At 37.9% G+C, this 12959-nt stretch overlaps 1 protein-coding gene across 4 annotated transcripts in view; it reads right to left on the reverse strand.

Moving 5' to 3' along the window:
• Positions 1 to 12959, reverse strand: part of ITCH (itchy E3 ubiquitin protein ligase) — a 146785-nt gene that overhangs the window by 84693 nt on the left and 49133 nt on the right. For all 4 annotated transcript variants that reach the window (XM_055301128.1, XM_055301123.1, XM_055301143.1 and 1 more), the window contains one exon: positions 11698 to 11788. In XM_055301128.1, the coding sequence (XP_055157103.1) occupies positions 11698 to 11767 (70 nt within the window). In that variant the 5' untranslated portion in view covers positions 11768 to 11788. Of the gene's footprint in view, positions 1 to 11697; positions 11789 to 12959 lie in introns of those variants that run through there.

A 12959-nucleotide genomic window follows, 5' to 3' on the forward strand; every position in this document is an offset into this window, starting at 1 on the left:
AAAGTGCATCTTAAGATAACGGACATCTTCACCTGTAAGTTACCTTTGCCAAAAAATAACCTTATCCAAGCCCTTTGAAAGGTGTAACAAGTAGATTCGAATTTAGCAGAGCACCTCATACTTCCCACAAGTGAGAACTCATTGCTCCCCTATAAATGAGGTGACCACAGTCATGGAAATATTCTACCACCTGGGTATCTATTCCAGTAGCAAACCACAGAGAATGCCAGTGCCCATCAAGGTTAAGGGGCCCTTGGAGTTGCTAGAGGAGTCGGTATAACAGCTACCCAAGGAGCTCAAATGTAGTCCAAAGCACAGATAGTCTAGGCATCCTAGCAGGTCCAGTCCCAGGTAGCAGCCATGAATCTCTTGACTTCAAAATATCACATATTTCTGTCCTTTGGTACTTATATGAATTTTTTTTGTAGTATGAAGACATTTACAGGGTTACTACTCCATCAATACATGCATATTCTACAAATTGGAACTTCATCATTATTTGGAAACACTTGGTATAATAAAGTTCAGTCAGATTTGAAATCAATATGCAGTGTCAAAGAGTATCTGTCAAAGAAAGAAAAAGAAGAGCTGCAAGAGATATTATTGAAATAGGCAGTAAGGAGCCAACAAGGAATTTTTTTTATTTTTATTTATTTATGATAGTCACACAGTGAGAGAGAGAGAGGCAGAGACACAGGCAGAGGGAGAAGCAGGTTCCATGCACCGGGAGCCTGACGTGGGATTCGATCCTGGGTCTCCAGGATCACGCCCTGGGCCAAAGGCAAGCGCCAAACTGCTGCGCCACCCAGGGATCCCCCACCAAGGAATTTTAAGTAAAAGAGTGTTCTTCAACAAATTTACTGAGTGCCTACTACATACATATATCAGGTATTATTTAGGGCACTGAGAATACAGTAATGATCGGATTAATACTCAAAGATCATTCTGAAACTGCTTTGGGAAAAATAAATTGAAAGGGAAACAAAAGTAGGAGTTAAAAAGACTACTATAGTCATCTACTCAAGAGATGACAGTGGTTTGGACAGGGTAGTGAACATGGATATGGAGAGGATTATTTTCTAAGGAGAACCAATAGGATTAGATTACATGAAGAAGTTGGGGAAAAGAAGCAGCAAGGATGATTCTCAAGTTCCCAGCATGAATAACTGGATAGAAGATAGTGTCATTTAAAAAGATGAAAAAGATATGGGAAACAAATTTGAGGGGGTGGCATGGGCGAGAAGAAATCAAGAGTATTATACTGAATGTATAAAATTTGAGACATCTAAGCATAAACATTAATAACTCTTTTTCAGAACAGAAAATATTCAAATGAGGACCAGACATATCTGATTAATACATACCATAAAGTTCTAATATCTTAATACAGAGCAAAATTCAATCACAGGATTGCCATAGAAAAAAATATAAAACCCTTATTTTTAATACATTTCTGGTCTGAGAAAAGGTGAAACAACCTGAACAATTATGCAAAGCCCACCAGTGTATTTCAGGGGCTCTAATGACCCTCTGAATACTCACTAAATCTAGAACAAAGCAGTGTAGGCCTCACAGGAAGAAAATTATCTGCCCTCAGTGGTATTTTAGGATTCAAAATTTTGAAAGTTATTTTGCCAAATAATCCTACCCAACCCTGTTAGAAACCAATTTAGGAAACTTCAAATGGGAAAATAAAAGGGGTAAAAGAAACTAACACCAACTGTTAGTGTTTGCTCGGTATCTGGCATTTACACATTGTCATCTCAATACTCAAGACAATTCTGTGAGATAGGTATTATCATCTTAATTTTTTACACATAAAAAGACAAACTCAACAGAACTTAAAAGTCTGCCGAAGGGTCACTTGTAAAGACTGAACAGAGAAATTAAGTGCTCAAATCTGTTTAAGATTTTTATTTATTTATTTATTCATGAGAGACAGAGAAAGGCAGAGACATAGACAGAGGGAGAAGCAGGCTCCTCGCAGGGAGCCTGATGCAGAACTCGATCCCAAGACCCGGGGATAACATCCGGAGCCAAAGGCAGATGCTCAACCATTGAGCCACCCAGGTGCCCTACCAAATCTCAGTTTAGATTGCATAAAATTTTGGTTATAGCCCTAATATTAGAAAATAGATTGTTTACTACTTCCTGAAATTTAAATTCCTATAGTAAATTAGAAGAATATAAACAGTAAACTGTAAGACAGGAAATCAAAAAATGTCAGTATTATCTGTTATCTGGGCTATTGCAAAGGTCTCTGATAATTCTTTGTTTTTAACCTCACATCTGCAACCCCTCACAACTTCTAGAATTATCTTCCTAAAACAGATGTGATGTCAACATTTTTCAAGCACTTCTCTAATGCCTGCAAAATGAAATTTAAACTCTGGGGCATTTTACATTGTTACCTACCTTTTCAGCCCCCTCCTATACCAAATCCCATCCAGTCCCCTGGTATTCTAACCACCCTTAGCTATTTGCTATCCCTCACAAGGGCTGTGCACTTTCATGTGCTACTCTGGATGATCTACTCACAATGATCCTCCTTCCTTTTTGCCCAATAAAATCCTACTTCTTGAGAAATAAATGACCCCTTTTATTTGATCCAATGCTTCTTAAACCTAAGAAGTTAAATTGCTCCTGCCTCTATGTTTTGTTTGGCTTTTTTTTTTTTTAAGATTTTATTTATTTATTCATGAGAGAGAGAGAAAGGCAGAGACACAGGCAGAGGGAGAAGCAGGCTTCATGCAGGGAGCCTGACGTGGGACTCGATCCCAGGTCTCTATGATCACACCCTGGGCTGCAGGCGGCGCTAAACCGCTGCGCCACTGGGGCTGCCCTCCTGTCTCTATGTTTCAACTGCATTTTCATATTTACATATGGTTTCTACAGTTTTTTCATCCTTAGTTTTCAGTAAATTTACTGTTTTTTACTTTAACTCACCCTATAATCCCCGTATGACAAGGATAGAGACAGTCTTTATAATTCCTATAGCACTTAGTAATTTAAATGTGAGAGGTATTTAACCTATCTGTAGAACCAAATGATTTGTCATGGTACAAAAGAAGTTTCTCTGCTTTATTGTTACATACACATACAGTATCTATTGCATATAGTTTTGTGGTATATATTAATGTTCTCCTGGGGCTTCAGTCAGAAGAATATGCAACTCTTGATGTTGGGGTTGTGAGTTAGAGCTGCACATGAGGTATAGAGATTACTTAAATAAATAAAAAACTTCTTTAAAAAATTTAAAATTTATTAATGTTCTTCTGATCCTTTCTGAAGATCAATGCTTTGACCTGACTTTGGTTCTTCATCCTAACTCTCCAGTACAAAAAACTTGGACAATTTATTATTTTTTTTAAGATTTACTTATTTATTTGGGGTGGGAGGCAGAGGGAGAGGGAGAGAGAATCCCCAGCAGACTCTCCACTGAGCATGGAGTCTGACACAGGGCTAGAGATCATGACCTGAGCTGAAACCAAGAGCTGGACCTTAACCAACTGTGCCACCCAAGAGCCCCAACAATTTAAATCTAAAGAAATTAAAATGAGTCCTTAGTTTATCCCAACCTATTCTGGGAACTGAGAGGCAACAGTGAACAAGGAAAAACAAGTAGGGTGCAGTATGAGCTAATAGGAAATAAAACCAGTTAGGCAAGGGCTAACTTTGTGGTCAGTCATAACAGGCCACAAGAGGCCTCTATGGCAAAACTATGTGTTAGCTAGACAGAATTTTATATAAACTCTGAACTTTAAATTTTAAGTAAAAAGGGCCTTCCTAGTACCCAAGCAATCAGATTACAAACTTCTAGTAAATTTTGGAAAGTGTAGTATTATTTGATTCCAATTAATAATAAAATCAAGATGGTTTTTCCAATTCAAATGATCAGTTCTAAGTAAAGTTTGAGGCTAAGAAAGTTCTAGGAAATACCAAAGTTACTTATTTTGCCCACAGAGTATAATACAAGCATCAAATAAAAAACACAGATGAATTCAGAATAATAGCTAAGGTTATGTGTAAAGCATAACTAAACAGGAAATGGCTAAAGACAGACATTTGTGTCTAAGGTAAGGGACCAAGTCATAGGATTAAAGAGTAGATAACCAAAAAAATCCAACTGTAAAAATCAGTAGAATCTGTGATGGACAGGGATGTGAAGGATGAAGGACAAAGAGGTAAAGAAAATTACTCTTTACCTAATTATTCAGAAAATTAATTCTGACAATTTTTTTTTTATATTAAGAAAGTTAGAATGAGGGGTGCCAGGATGTCTCAGTTAAGGTCATGATCCCAGAGTCTTGGGTGGAGCCCTGAGTCAGACTCCCTGATCAGTAGGGAGTCTGCTTTTCCCTTTCCCTCTGATCCTTCCACCAGCTCATGCTCTCGCCTGCACTCTCTCTCAAAAGAATAAAAAATATTTTTTAAAAATTAGAATGACAAAAATAATGTAAAATAACCAAACTTTATGAAAGGCTTAAAGCTTAGACTGCTGTTAAGATATTAAATTAGACATGAATAATCCTAGAAGGAGAAAGAAATAAGGAATTAGGGGAAAGCGAATAATCTATACTCATACAGTATTTTGGAGTTTTCCAACTCATATACACTGTCTCCCAAAAACCACATAACAAAGATGTTAATTAACATCCTTAGTTCACAGCTAAGGAAACAGGCTCAAAGATATTAGTGACAAGCACAAAGTTATAGAACTATTAAATTATCAGAACCAAGACTAAAATCCAGGGTCATTAACTCTCCTGAAGATGGGAGTCATATAGATTTCTTGACTAAAACTGGGGCTCGGGGATTAGATGTCCTCCCTAAAAGTTTAACTGTAGAAGCTTTAATGGCATTTGAGAGTATTTATTATTTTCTGCTATAATTTCTACATCTATTTTATAAACTACACAGGAAAGCTATTGCCCAATACAGAGACATTCAATAATAATGTTCAATTAAAATGTGAACTGATCATTTAAGCTAACAGAAGTTCCCAAAGCAACTACCTCAATGAATTACCTAGATCCATGTGAGAGTAGCACAAAAGACAATCTTTCTTAGTCAACTCAAATTCAAACAGCTAGGGATGCCTGGGTGGCTCAGCAACTGAGCATCTGTCTTTGGTTCAGGGTGTAATCCCGGGGTTCAGGGATTGAGTCCAGCATCGGGCTCCCTTTGAGGAGCCTGCTTCTCCCTCTGCCTATGTCTCTGCCTCTCTCTCTCTGCCTCTCATGAATAAACAAACAACATCTTTAAAAAAAGATTCAATTAGATGGTTACTCGGGGTATTTCCATAAATTAGATTAAAGTTATAGGAAGAGTTACTAATGCAAGGTGCCTGGGTGTCTCAGTCAGCTAAGCTTCCAACTCTTGATTTCGACTCAGGTCATGATCTCAGGGTCCTGGGATCAGGTTCTGAGCTCGGCAGAGCATCTGCTTGAGATTCTCTCTCTCCATCTCCCTTTGCCAGGCTCCCTGTCACTCTCTCATATATATAAATCTTTAAAACAAAAAATGTGTTACTAATGCACCAGTACTACACTTTTTTTATTCATGTAAATGCTGAAAAGGAAAAGCGACACCAGGGGCGCATGGGTGGCTCAGGTCATGACCCCAGGGGAGTCCTGGCACCAAACTCCAAGCCCCACCTCCTGCTCAGCAGGGAGCCTGCTTCTCCCTTGCTGCTGCTCCCCTTCTTTGTTCTCTCTGTCAAATAAATAAAATCTTTTTTTTTTATTTTAAAAAGGAAAGGTGGTGCAGGCTTTTCTTTGATACTCATATAAAGAATTCAGTGAAATTAAAACATATGTCCAAGGGCAGCCCCGGTGGCGCAGCGGTTTTGCGCTGCCTGCAGCCTGGGGTGTGATCCTGGAGACCTGGGATCGAGTCCCATGTCGGTTTCCCTGCATGGAGCCTGCTTCTCCCTCTGCCTGTGTCTCTGCCTCTCTCTCTTTCTCTGTCTCTCTATGAATAAATAAAAATATTTTTAAAAAAAACATATGTCCAAGTTCTAAACTACTTTATCCATTTATCAACAAACAGCACTATGAATTTTTTAAATCTGTTTTGTCATAGCTTACAAAAAAGTGCGGTTTCTCTGAAATAACTTTCTTATTTGCCCTCACTTAAGCAGGTGAGGATGACCAATTAGCCAATATATATATTATAAACAAATGTATGTATGTTCGCGTGTATGTCAGAAAAGAAGTAAGAAAATAAGAGCGCCTGGTTGGCTCAGTTGGTAAAGCATGTGACTCTTGATGTCAGGGTCATGAGTTCAAGCCCCACGTTGGGCATGGAGCCTACCTAAAAAATAATTTGAAAAAAGAAAGAAATTTGAAAGGAGTAAGAAAATAGATAAGAGGGTAAGAAGCCATCTGCTGATTCAGTGCACTACTATCAAGATTCCCATGGTGTTTTTTCTTTTTAAAGATTTTCTTTATTTATTCATGAGAGGCAGAGAGAGAGAGGCAAAAACATAGGCGGAGCAGAAGTAGAGTCCCTGCAGGGAAGCTTAATGCAGAACTCAATCCCAGGACCCCAGGATTATGTCCTGAGAAGGCAGACATTCAACCACTGAACCACCCAGGTGCCCTTCCAATGGTATTTTCGACTGAAGTAGAACAAAACACCTAAAATTTATATGAGACAAAAAAAAAAAAAAAAAAAAAAAAAAAAAAAAAAACCTGAATATCCAAAGAAATCCTGAGAAAAAACAAAGCAGGAGGCATTATACTTCCTGATTAAGTTATCCTATGAAACTACAGTAATTGGGGCACCTGGATGGCATAATCAGTTAAGCAACCTATGGTTTTGGCTCCAGTCATGATCTCAGGATCAGGAGATCAAGTCCTACACTGGAGCACAGAGTCTGCTTAAGTTTCTCTCTCCTAAAAAAAAAAAAAAAAAAAAAAGTTTCTCTCTCCTTCTGTCCCTCCCTGCCCCCACATGCACACTCTCTCTTTCCGGTAAATAATAAATCTTTAAAAAATAAATAAATAAAACTATAGTAATCAAAACAGTACAGTACTGACATAAAAACTGACAAAAAGCTTAGCTTAGGAACAAACTGTTCCAATGGAACAGAACTGAGAGCCCAGAAATAAACACAAACATATGAAGTCAACTAATATTTGACAAGAGAACAAAGAATACTCAGTGGGAAAAAAAGCAGTCTATTCAATAAATGGTGCTGAAATAACGGATTTTAAAAAAAGATAAGAAAAAGACATGGTGCCTAGGTGGCTCAGTTGGTTAGCATCAGACTTTTGATCTCAACCCAGGTATTGATCTCAGGGTCATGAGTTCATGCTCTGCACTGGGCTCCACAGTCGGAGTGGAGCCTACTTAAAAAACAAAAACAGGCTCAGTGGTTTAGCGCTTGCCTTTGGCCCAGGACATAATCCTGGAGTCCCGGGATCAAGTCCCACATCGAGCTCTCTGCATGGAGCCTGCTTCTCCCTCTGCCTGTGTCTCTGCCTCTCTCTCTCTCTCTCTGTCTCTCATGAATGAATAAAATCTTAAAAAAAAAAAAAAAAAAAGACATGAAATTAGAGCAAAACCAGAGTAGGATCTTTAACTTTGACACTCAATTCTATCAATCTTTCACACCAACTTCCTAAAATACAAATACAATTGATTCTCTTTGTTAAAAGCCCTGATTACTTTCCATCTCTGCCAGCCATGATTTTTTTTTTTTTTTGTAGCCTTGACACACACCTGAAGGAGATCACCCACTCCCATTAAATTCTCATGGCTCCCCACTCTGCAGCAGTAGCTTTTAGGGGCATTGGCAAACACTTGCGCATTTCCCTGCTTCGTGCCTCCTGCTTATATTCTTTCCTAAAAAGATCCTTTCTACTCCCCTACATTTTTTAAAAATAACTTCCTACATTTAAATAGTAGCAATGCTTCAAGCACTATCTCCTTTCACAGCAATTCTGGTCAAATACCGATCTCTCTTTCCTGACCAAGGTTATTCTCTCTTGTTGCCATTATCATATACCATGGCATTTATTTTTTACACTGGAATATTTATGCCCTCTGATTCTAGAAAGATGTTGAGGCAGCTTACCAAAATAACAAAACAAAACAAAAAACTCAAAAAAACAATACTATAACTGATCCATTAACATAGAATAAAAAATACAATGTCATTAAAGGGATTTTTGCAAAACATTTAATTCTGAGCTTTTTAGCACCAAAATCAAAGAAGTAAACAATGAATTATGAAGGGCAGTTGATTCTATTTAAATTGGCACATCACTCTTTATAATCTTATGTTCTCCATTTGTTTCATATCTAATGATATATTTGCCAAATATATCATTTTTATCCATTCATGTTTGTTTTTATTAATTGTTTTTGCCTTATATTTGTGCATTCTCAGAAAATTTAGAACCAAGATTAAAAACTTATAAATGGCAAGAATTCCGTCTTCTTAAGGTGCGTTCAGGCATTTATTAAATGACTTTCTTAATATGATAATAATGGTAGCAAATATGGTAACAGCATGCAAAGAAAAAAGTCTAAAGGAATATAAACCAAAACCTAAAGGAGTAACAATATCTCTGAGGACTAAAATGATAAATAGGACCCCTTACTTTATTATTTTACTGAGTTTTTAAAAATAAAAAACACGTTCATTTACTCACGTAACCTGAAAAGGTAAAGTTTTTTTTTTTTTTTTAAGATCGCTCCAATCAAAGGTTTTAACATTAACTTGCCCCAAAGAAAAGTCATAAGACGCTGGCTCAATTTAAATCAGCTACACAGGGATCCCTGGGTGGCGCAGCGGTTTAGCGCCTGCCTTTGGCCCAGGGCGCGATCCTGGAGACCGGGGATCGAATCCCACGTCGGGCTCCTGGTGCATGGAGCCTGCTTCTCCCTCTGCCTATGTCTCTGCCTCTCTCTCTGTGTGACTATCATAAATAAATTTTAAAAATTTAAATAAATAAATAAATAAATAAATCAGCTACACAGCCTAGCTTCAAGCTGGGGAGCAGGGAAAAACAATCAGAATCTTGCTTAACAAAGAAATATTAATATCTTTCACTGAGAATTAGACATTGCTAAGGAAAGAGACTATAGCGAGGGAATCTCCAAAAATAAATTCTAAGATGCTGTCACCTTACAAAAGTGTTATTTTTATATAATTCAATCACTTTTAGGTTTTTGAGGAAGATAGTAATAAGGATATGAGGGCCTTATACTTTGTGGCCTAATACTCATAATCCAGAGGTAGATATAAGACAGGTGTAATAGGGCAGCCCCGGTGGCGCAGCGGTTTAGCGCCGCCTGCAGCCCAGGGCATGATCCTGGAGACCCTGGATCGAGTCCCATGTTAGGCTTTCTGCATAGTGCCTGCTTCTCTCTCTGCCTGTGTCTGTGCCTCTCTCTGTCTCTCTCTGTCTCTATGAATAAGTAAATAAAGTCTTTAAAAAAAATTTAAAAAAAAAAGATAGGTTTAATAAAAGCTAAAATACTGGGGCAGCTGGGTGGTTCTTGGTTTAGGCTTGGGTCTTGATCTCAGCATCCTGGGATAAAGCCATGCATTGGGCTCAGGGCTTGCACAGAGTCCATCTGAGATTCTTTCCCCTCTGCCCCTAACCACCCGCTCATGTACTCTCTCTCTAAAATAAATTTAAAAATTTTTAAAGTTAAAATACTATATAGAGAATGGTTCTATAAGAAATAAATGCCATTAAAAGGATAGAGACTGAGGTTTTACTGTGTGATAGACATGCAATGTCTGAAGAAACTCCCGTGATTCACCAAATAGTTCATTAAAAAAAAAACCTACAAAAAAATTAATTAATTAATTAATTAATTTAAAAATACCTACAAATACACCATATGGAGCCAGACTGTTGAAACTCTTAGCCCAGGCTACAGAAACTCTATACTAGAGCCAAACAGAAGCACTAAAGGTTTTTGAGCAAGAATGTAACATAACAGGCAGCCAGGGTGACTCAGCGGTTTAGGGCCGCCTTCGGCCCAGGGCGGGATCCTGGAGTCCCGGGATCAAGTCCCACTTCAGGCTCCCTGCATGGAGCCTGCTTCTCTCTCTCTGCCTGTGTCTCTTTCTTTCTTTCTTTCTTTCTTTCTTTCTTTCTTTCTTTCTTTCTTTCTTTTCTTTCTTTCTTTTCTTTCTTTTCTTTCTTTCTTTCTTTCTTTCTTTCTTTCCTTTCCTTTCTTTCTTTCTTTTTTTTTTTTTTAATTTTTTTTTATTTTATTTACGATAGTCATACAGAGAGAGAGAGAGGCAGAGACACAGGCAGAGGGAGAAGCAGGCTCCATGCACCGGGAGCCCGACATGGGATTCGATCCCGGGTCTCCAGGATCGCGCCCTGGGCCAAAGGCAGGCGCCAAACCGCTGCGCCACCCAGGGATCCTTTCTTTCTTTCTTTCTTTCTTTCTTTCTTTCTTTCTTTCTTTCTTTCTTTCTTTCTCTTTCTTTCTTTCTTTCTTTCTTTCTCTCTCTGTCTCATGAATAAATAAATAATAAAAAAGAATGTAACTTAACAAATGGCATATTAGAACATTAGGAATACTAATGTGAAAGTGATATACCTGATTAATATGGTTAGAGAAACAAAGACCAAGAAATTAGTTAAGTAATAATAGCAACCAAAGGATTTTTTTTTTGCAACCAAAGGATTTAAATAGATATTTCTCCAAAAAAGATATACAAATGGCCAGTAACACATGAAAAAATGTTCAACATCATTACCACCAGAGAAATGAAATCAAACCTACAATGACATATCACTTCATATACCCACTAGGATGTCTATAATCAAAAAGACAGATAATAAGCATTGGCAAGGATGTGGAGAAACTGGAACCCTCATACATGACTGATGGAAACATAAACGGTGTAGATGCTTTGAAAAACTATTTGGAATTATTTCTCACAAAGTAAAACATATTTATTACATGACCCATTGACTCTACTCCTAGGTATATACTCAAGAGACCTGAGAACACAAACTTTCAAAAACTTGTACATAAAAGTTCATAGCATTATTCATAATAGCTAAAAAGTAGAAACAACCCAAACATTTATCATAAATGAATAAATAAATGTAGTATGTTCATACCCTCAATATTATTTTGCAACAAAAAGAAAATACTAATGCATGTTACAATATAAATGAACCTTGAAAATACGCTAAGCGTAAAAAGTTAGAAACAAAATGCCATACATTTTATGATTCCATTTATATGAGAGATCTAGAATAGGCAAATATACAGACAGGAAATAGATTAGTGGTTGCCTAGAGCTGAGGGTGGCTGGGGAACATGCGAAGTAGTCTAGATGTGGGTAGAGGTTTCTGAAATGACTGTGGTGGCAGCTGTACAACACTATGAACATACTAATGATCAGTGACCCTCTAAATGAATAAACCATGTGGTATGTGAATTATCTCTCAAGGCTGTTAATACAAAACAAAAAACAACAGCAACTTCTCAGACACCAATGTTTAATGGAGGAGGAAAAAAAAAAACTTACAAAATACTCAAGAGCATCCTGAAAGAAAAACGTAATTTTTATACTTTAAACATTCTATTCATTCACTTATTAAGCAAATATTAACTCAACACCTAATATAAAACAGCCACTGAAGATCTTCTTGTTTTTATCTTGGGGGGAAAAGTGTAGCGGTAGATCTTTTTAAGACTTACCAGTGATCTGAAGTTGTGATTTCATGGTCAGGCTACCCATTGAACCAAGCTGCGATCCACTGCCAGACATACCACCAACAGGACGGCACACCTGAACATGGAAAAGGAGAGTGTAAACATCAAAAGATCCCATTTTAAAAATATGTATAGGGATGCCTGGTGGCTCAGCGATCAAGCATCTGCCTTTGGCTCAGAGCATGATCCTGAAGTCCCAGAATTGAGTCCCACATTGGGCTCCCTGCATAGAGCCTGCTTTTCCCTCTGCCTATGTCTCTGCCTCTCTGTGTGTCTCTCATGAATAAATAAAGTCTTTTAAAAATTAAACTAAAATTAAAATATGTATAGTGCTAACCAGGCAATTTCCAAGTCTCACTGAAGCTACACAATAACAGTGGTCTTAACATTGCTAAATAATATTTTCAATTCTAGTACTCATCCTGTTTAACCCATCAGTAAAATGACATAGCTTATCGTTCCTTTTTCCATGGTTTACTTTCTTCCCTTGAGCTCCCAAGACACATTCTCTAAGTTTACACACTACCTCACTGATTGTTCTTAGGTTCCTTTGACAATCCCTTCCATTTTCTCCCCTATCTTACTGCTGGAGTGCCTTAGGGCTTAGCTCAGTTCCTCTCACCTGGTTTTAAATGTCATCTATATACCAGTGAGTCCCAACTTTGTATTTCTATCCCGGATTTCATTTTCTTTATAAAGATTTTATTTATTTGACAGAAAGAGGAGCATAAGCAGGGAGAGCAGCAGACAGAGGGAGAGGGAGAAGCAGGCTCCCTGCTGAGCAGAGCTCAATGGAGGACTCCATCCCAGGACCTTGGGATCATGACTTGAGCCAATGGCAGATGCTTAACCAACTGAGCCACCCAGGCACCTCCAGACTTCATTCCTAAACTCCAAACAAGTTCACTTGGGTATCTAAAAGACCCCCCAAACTTAACACATCAAACTGAACTCCTGATAACTCCATCCTTTCAGATGCTCAGGCTAAAAACCTTGAAGTCATCCTGCCTTTGTTTTTTATTTCCCTTCCTATCTACCATCAATTCTGTAGTCTCTATTTGCAAAATATATTTAGAAGCCAAACATTTCTCACGAACTCTATCATCAATCTGTTCAGAGTGGCCTCTGCCACTTTTTTCCCCCTGGATTATGCCTCCCTCTTAAATTACTGCGGTTATCAACAGGTCTCCATGTTTCTACCTGGTGTCTAGCTTCAGTGCCTATTCCGAACACAATCAGGATGACTT

The sequence above is a fragment of the Nyctereutes procyonoides genome, unplaced genomic scaffold, assembly GCF_905146905.1.
Source record: "Nyctereutes procyonoides isolate TBG_1078 unplaced genomic scaffold, NYPRO_anot_genome, whole genome shotgun sequence".
Taxonomy (NCBI): Eukaryota; Metazoa; Chordata; class Mammalia; order Carnivora; family Canidae; genus Nyctereutes; species Nyctereutes procyonoides.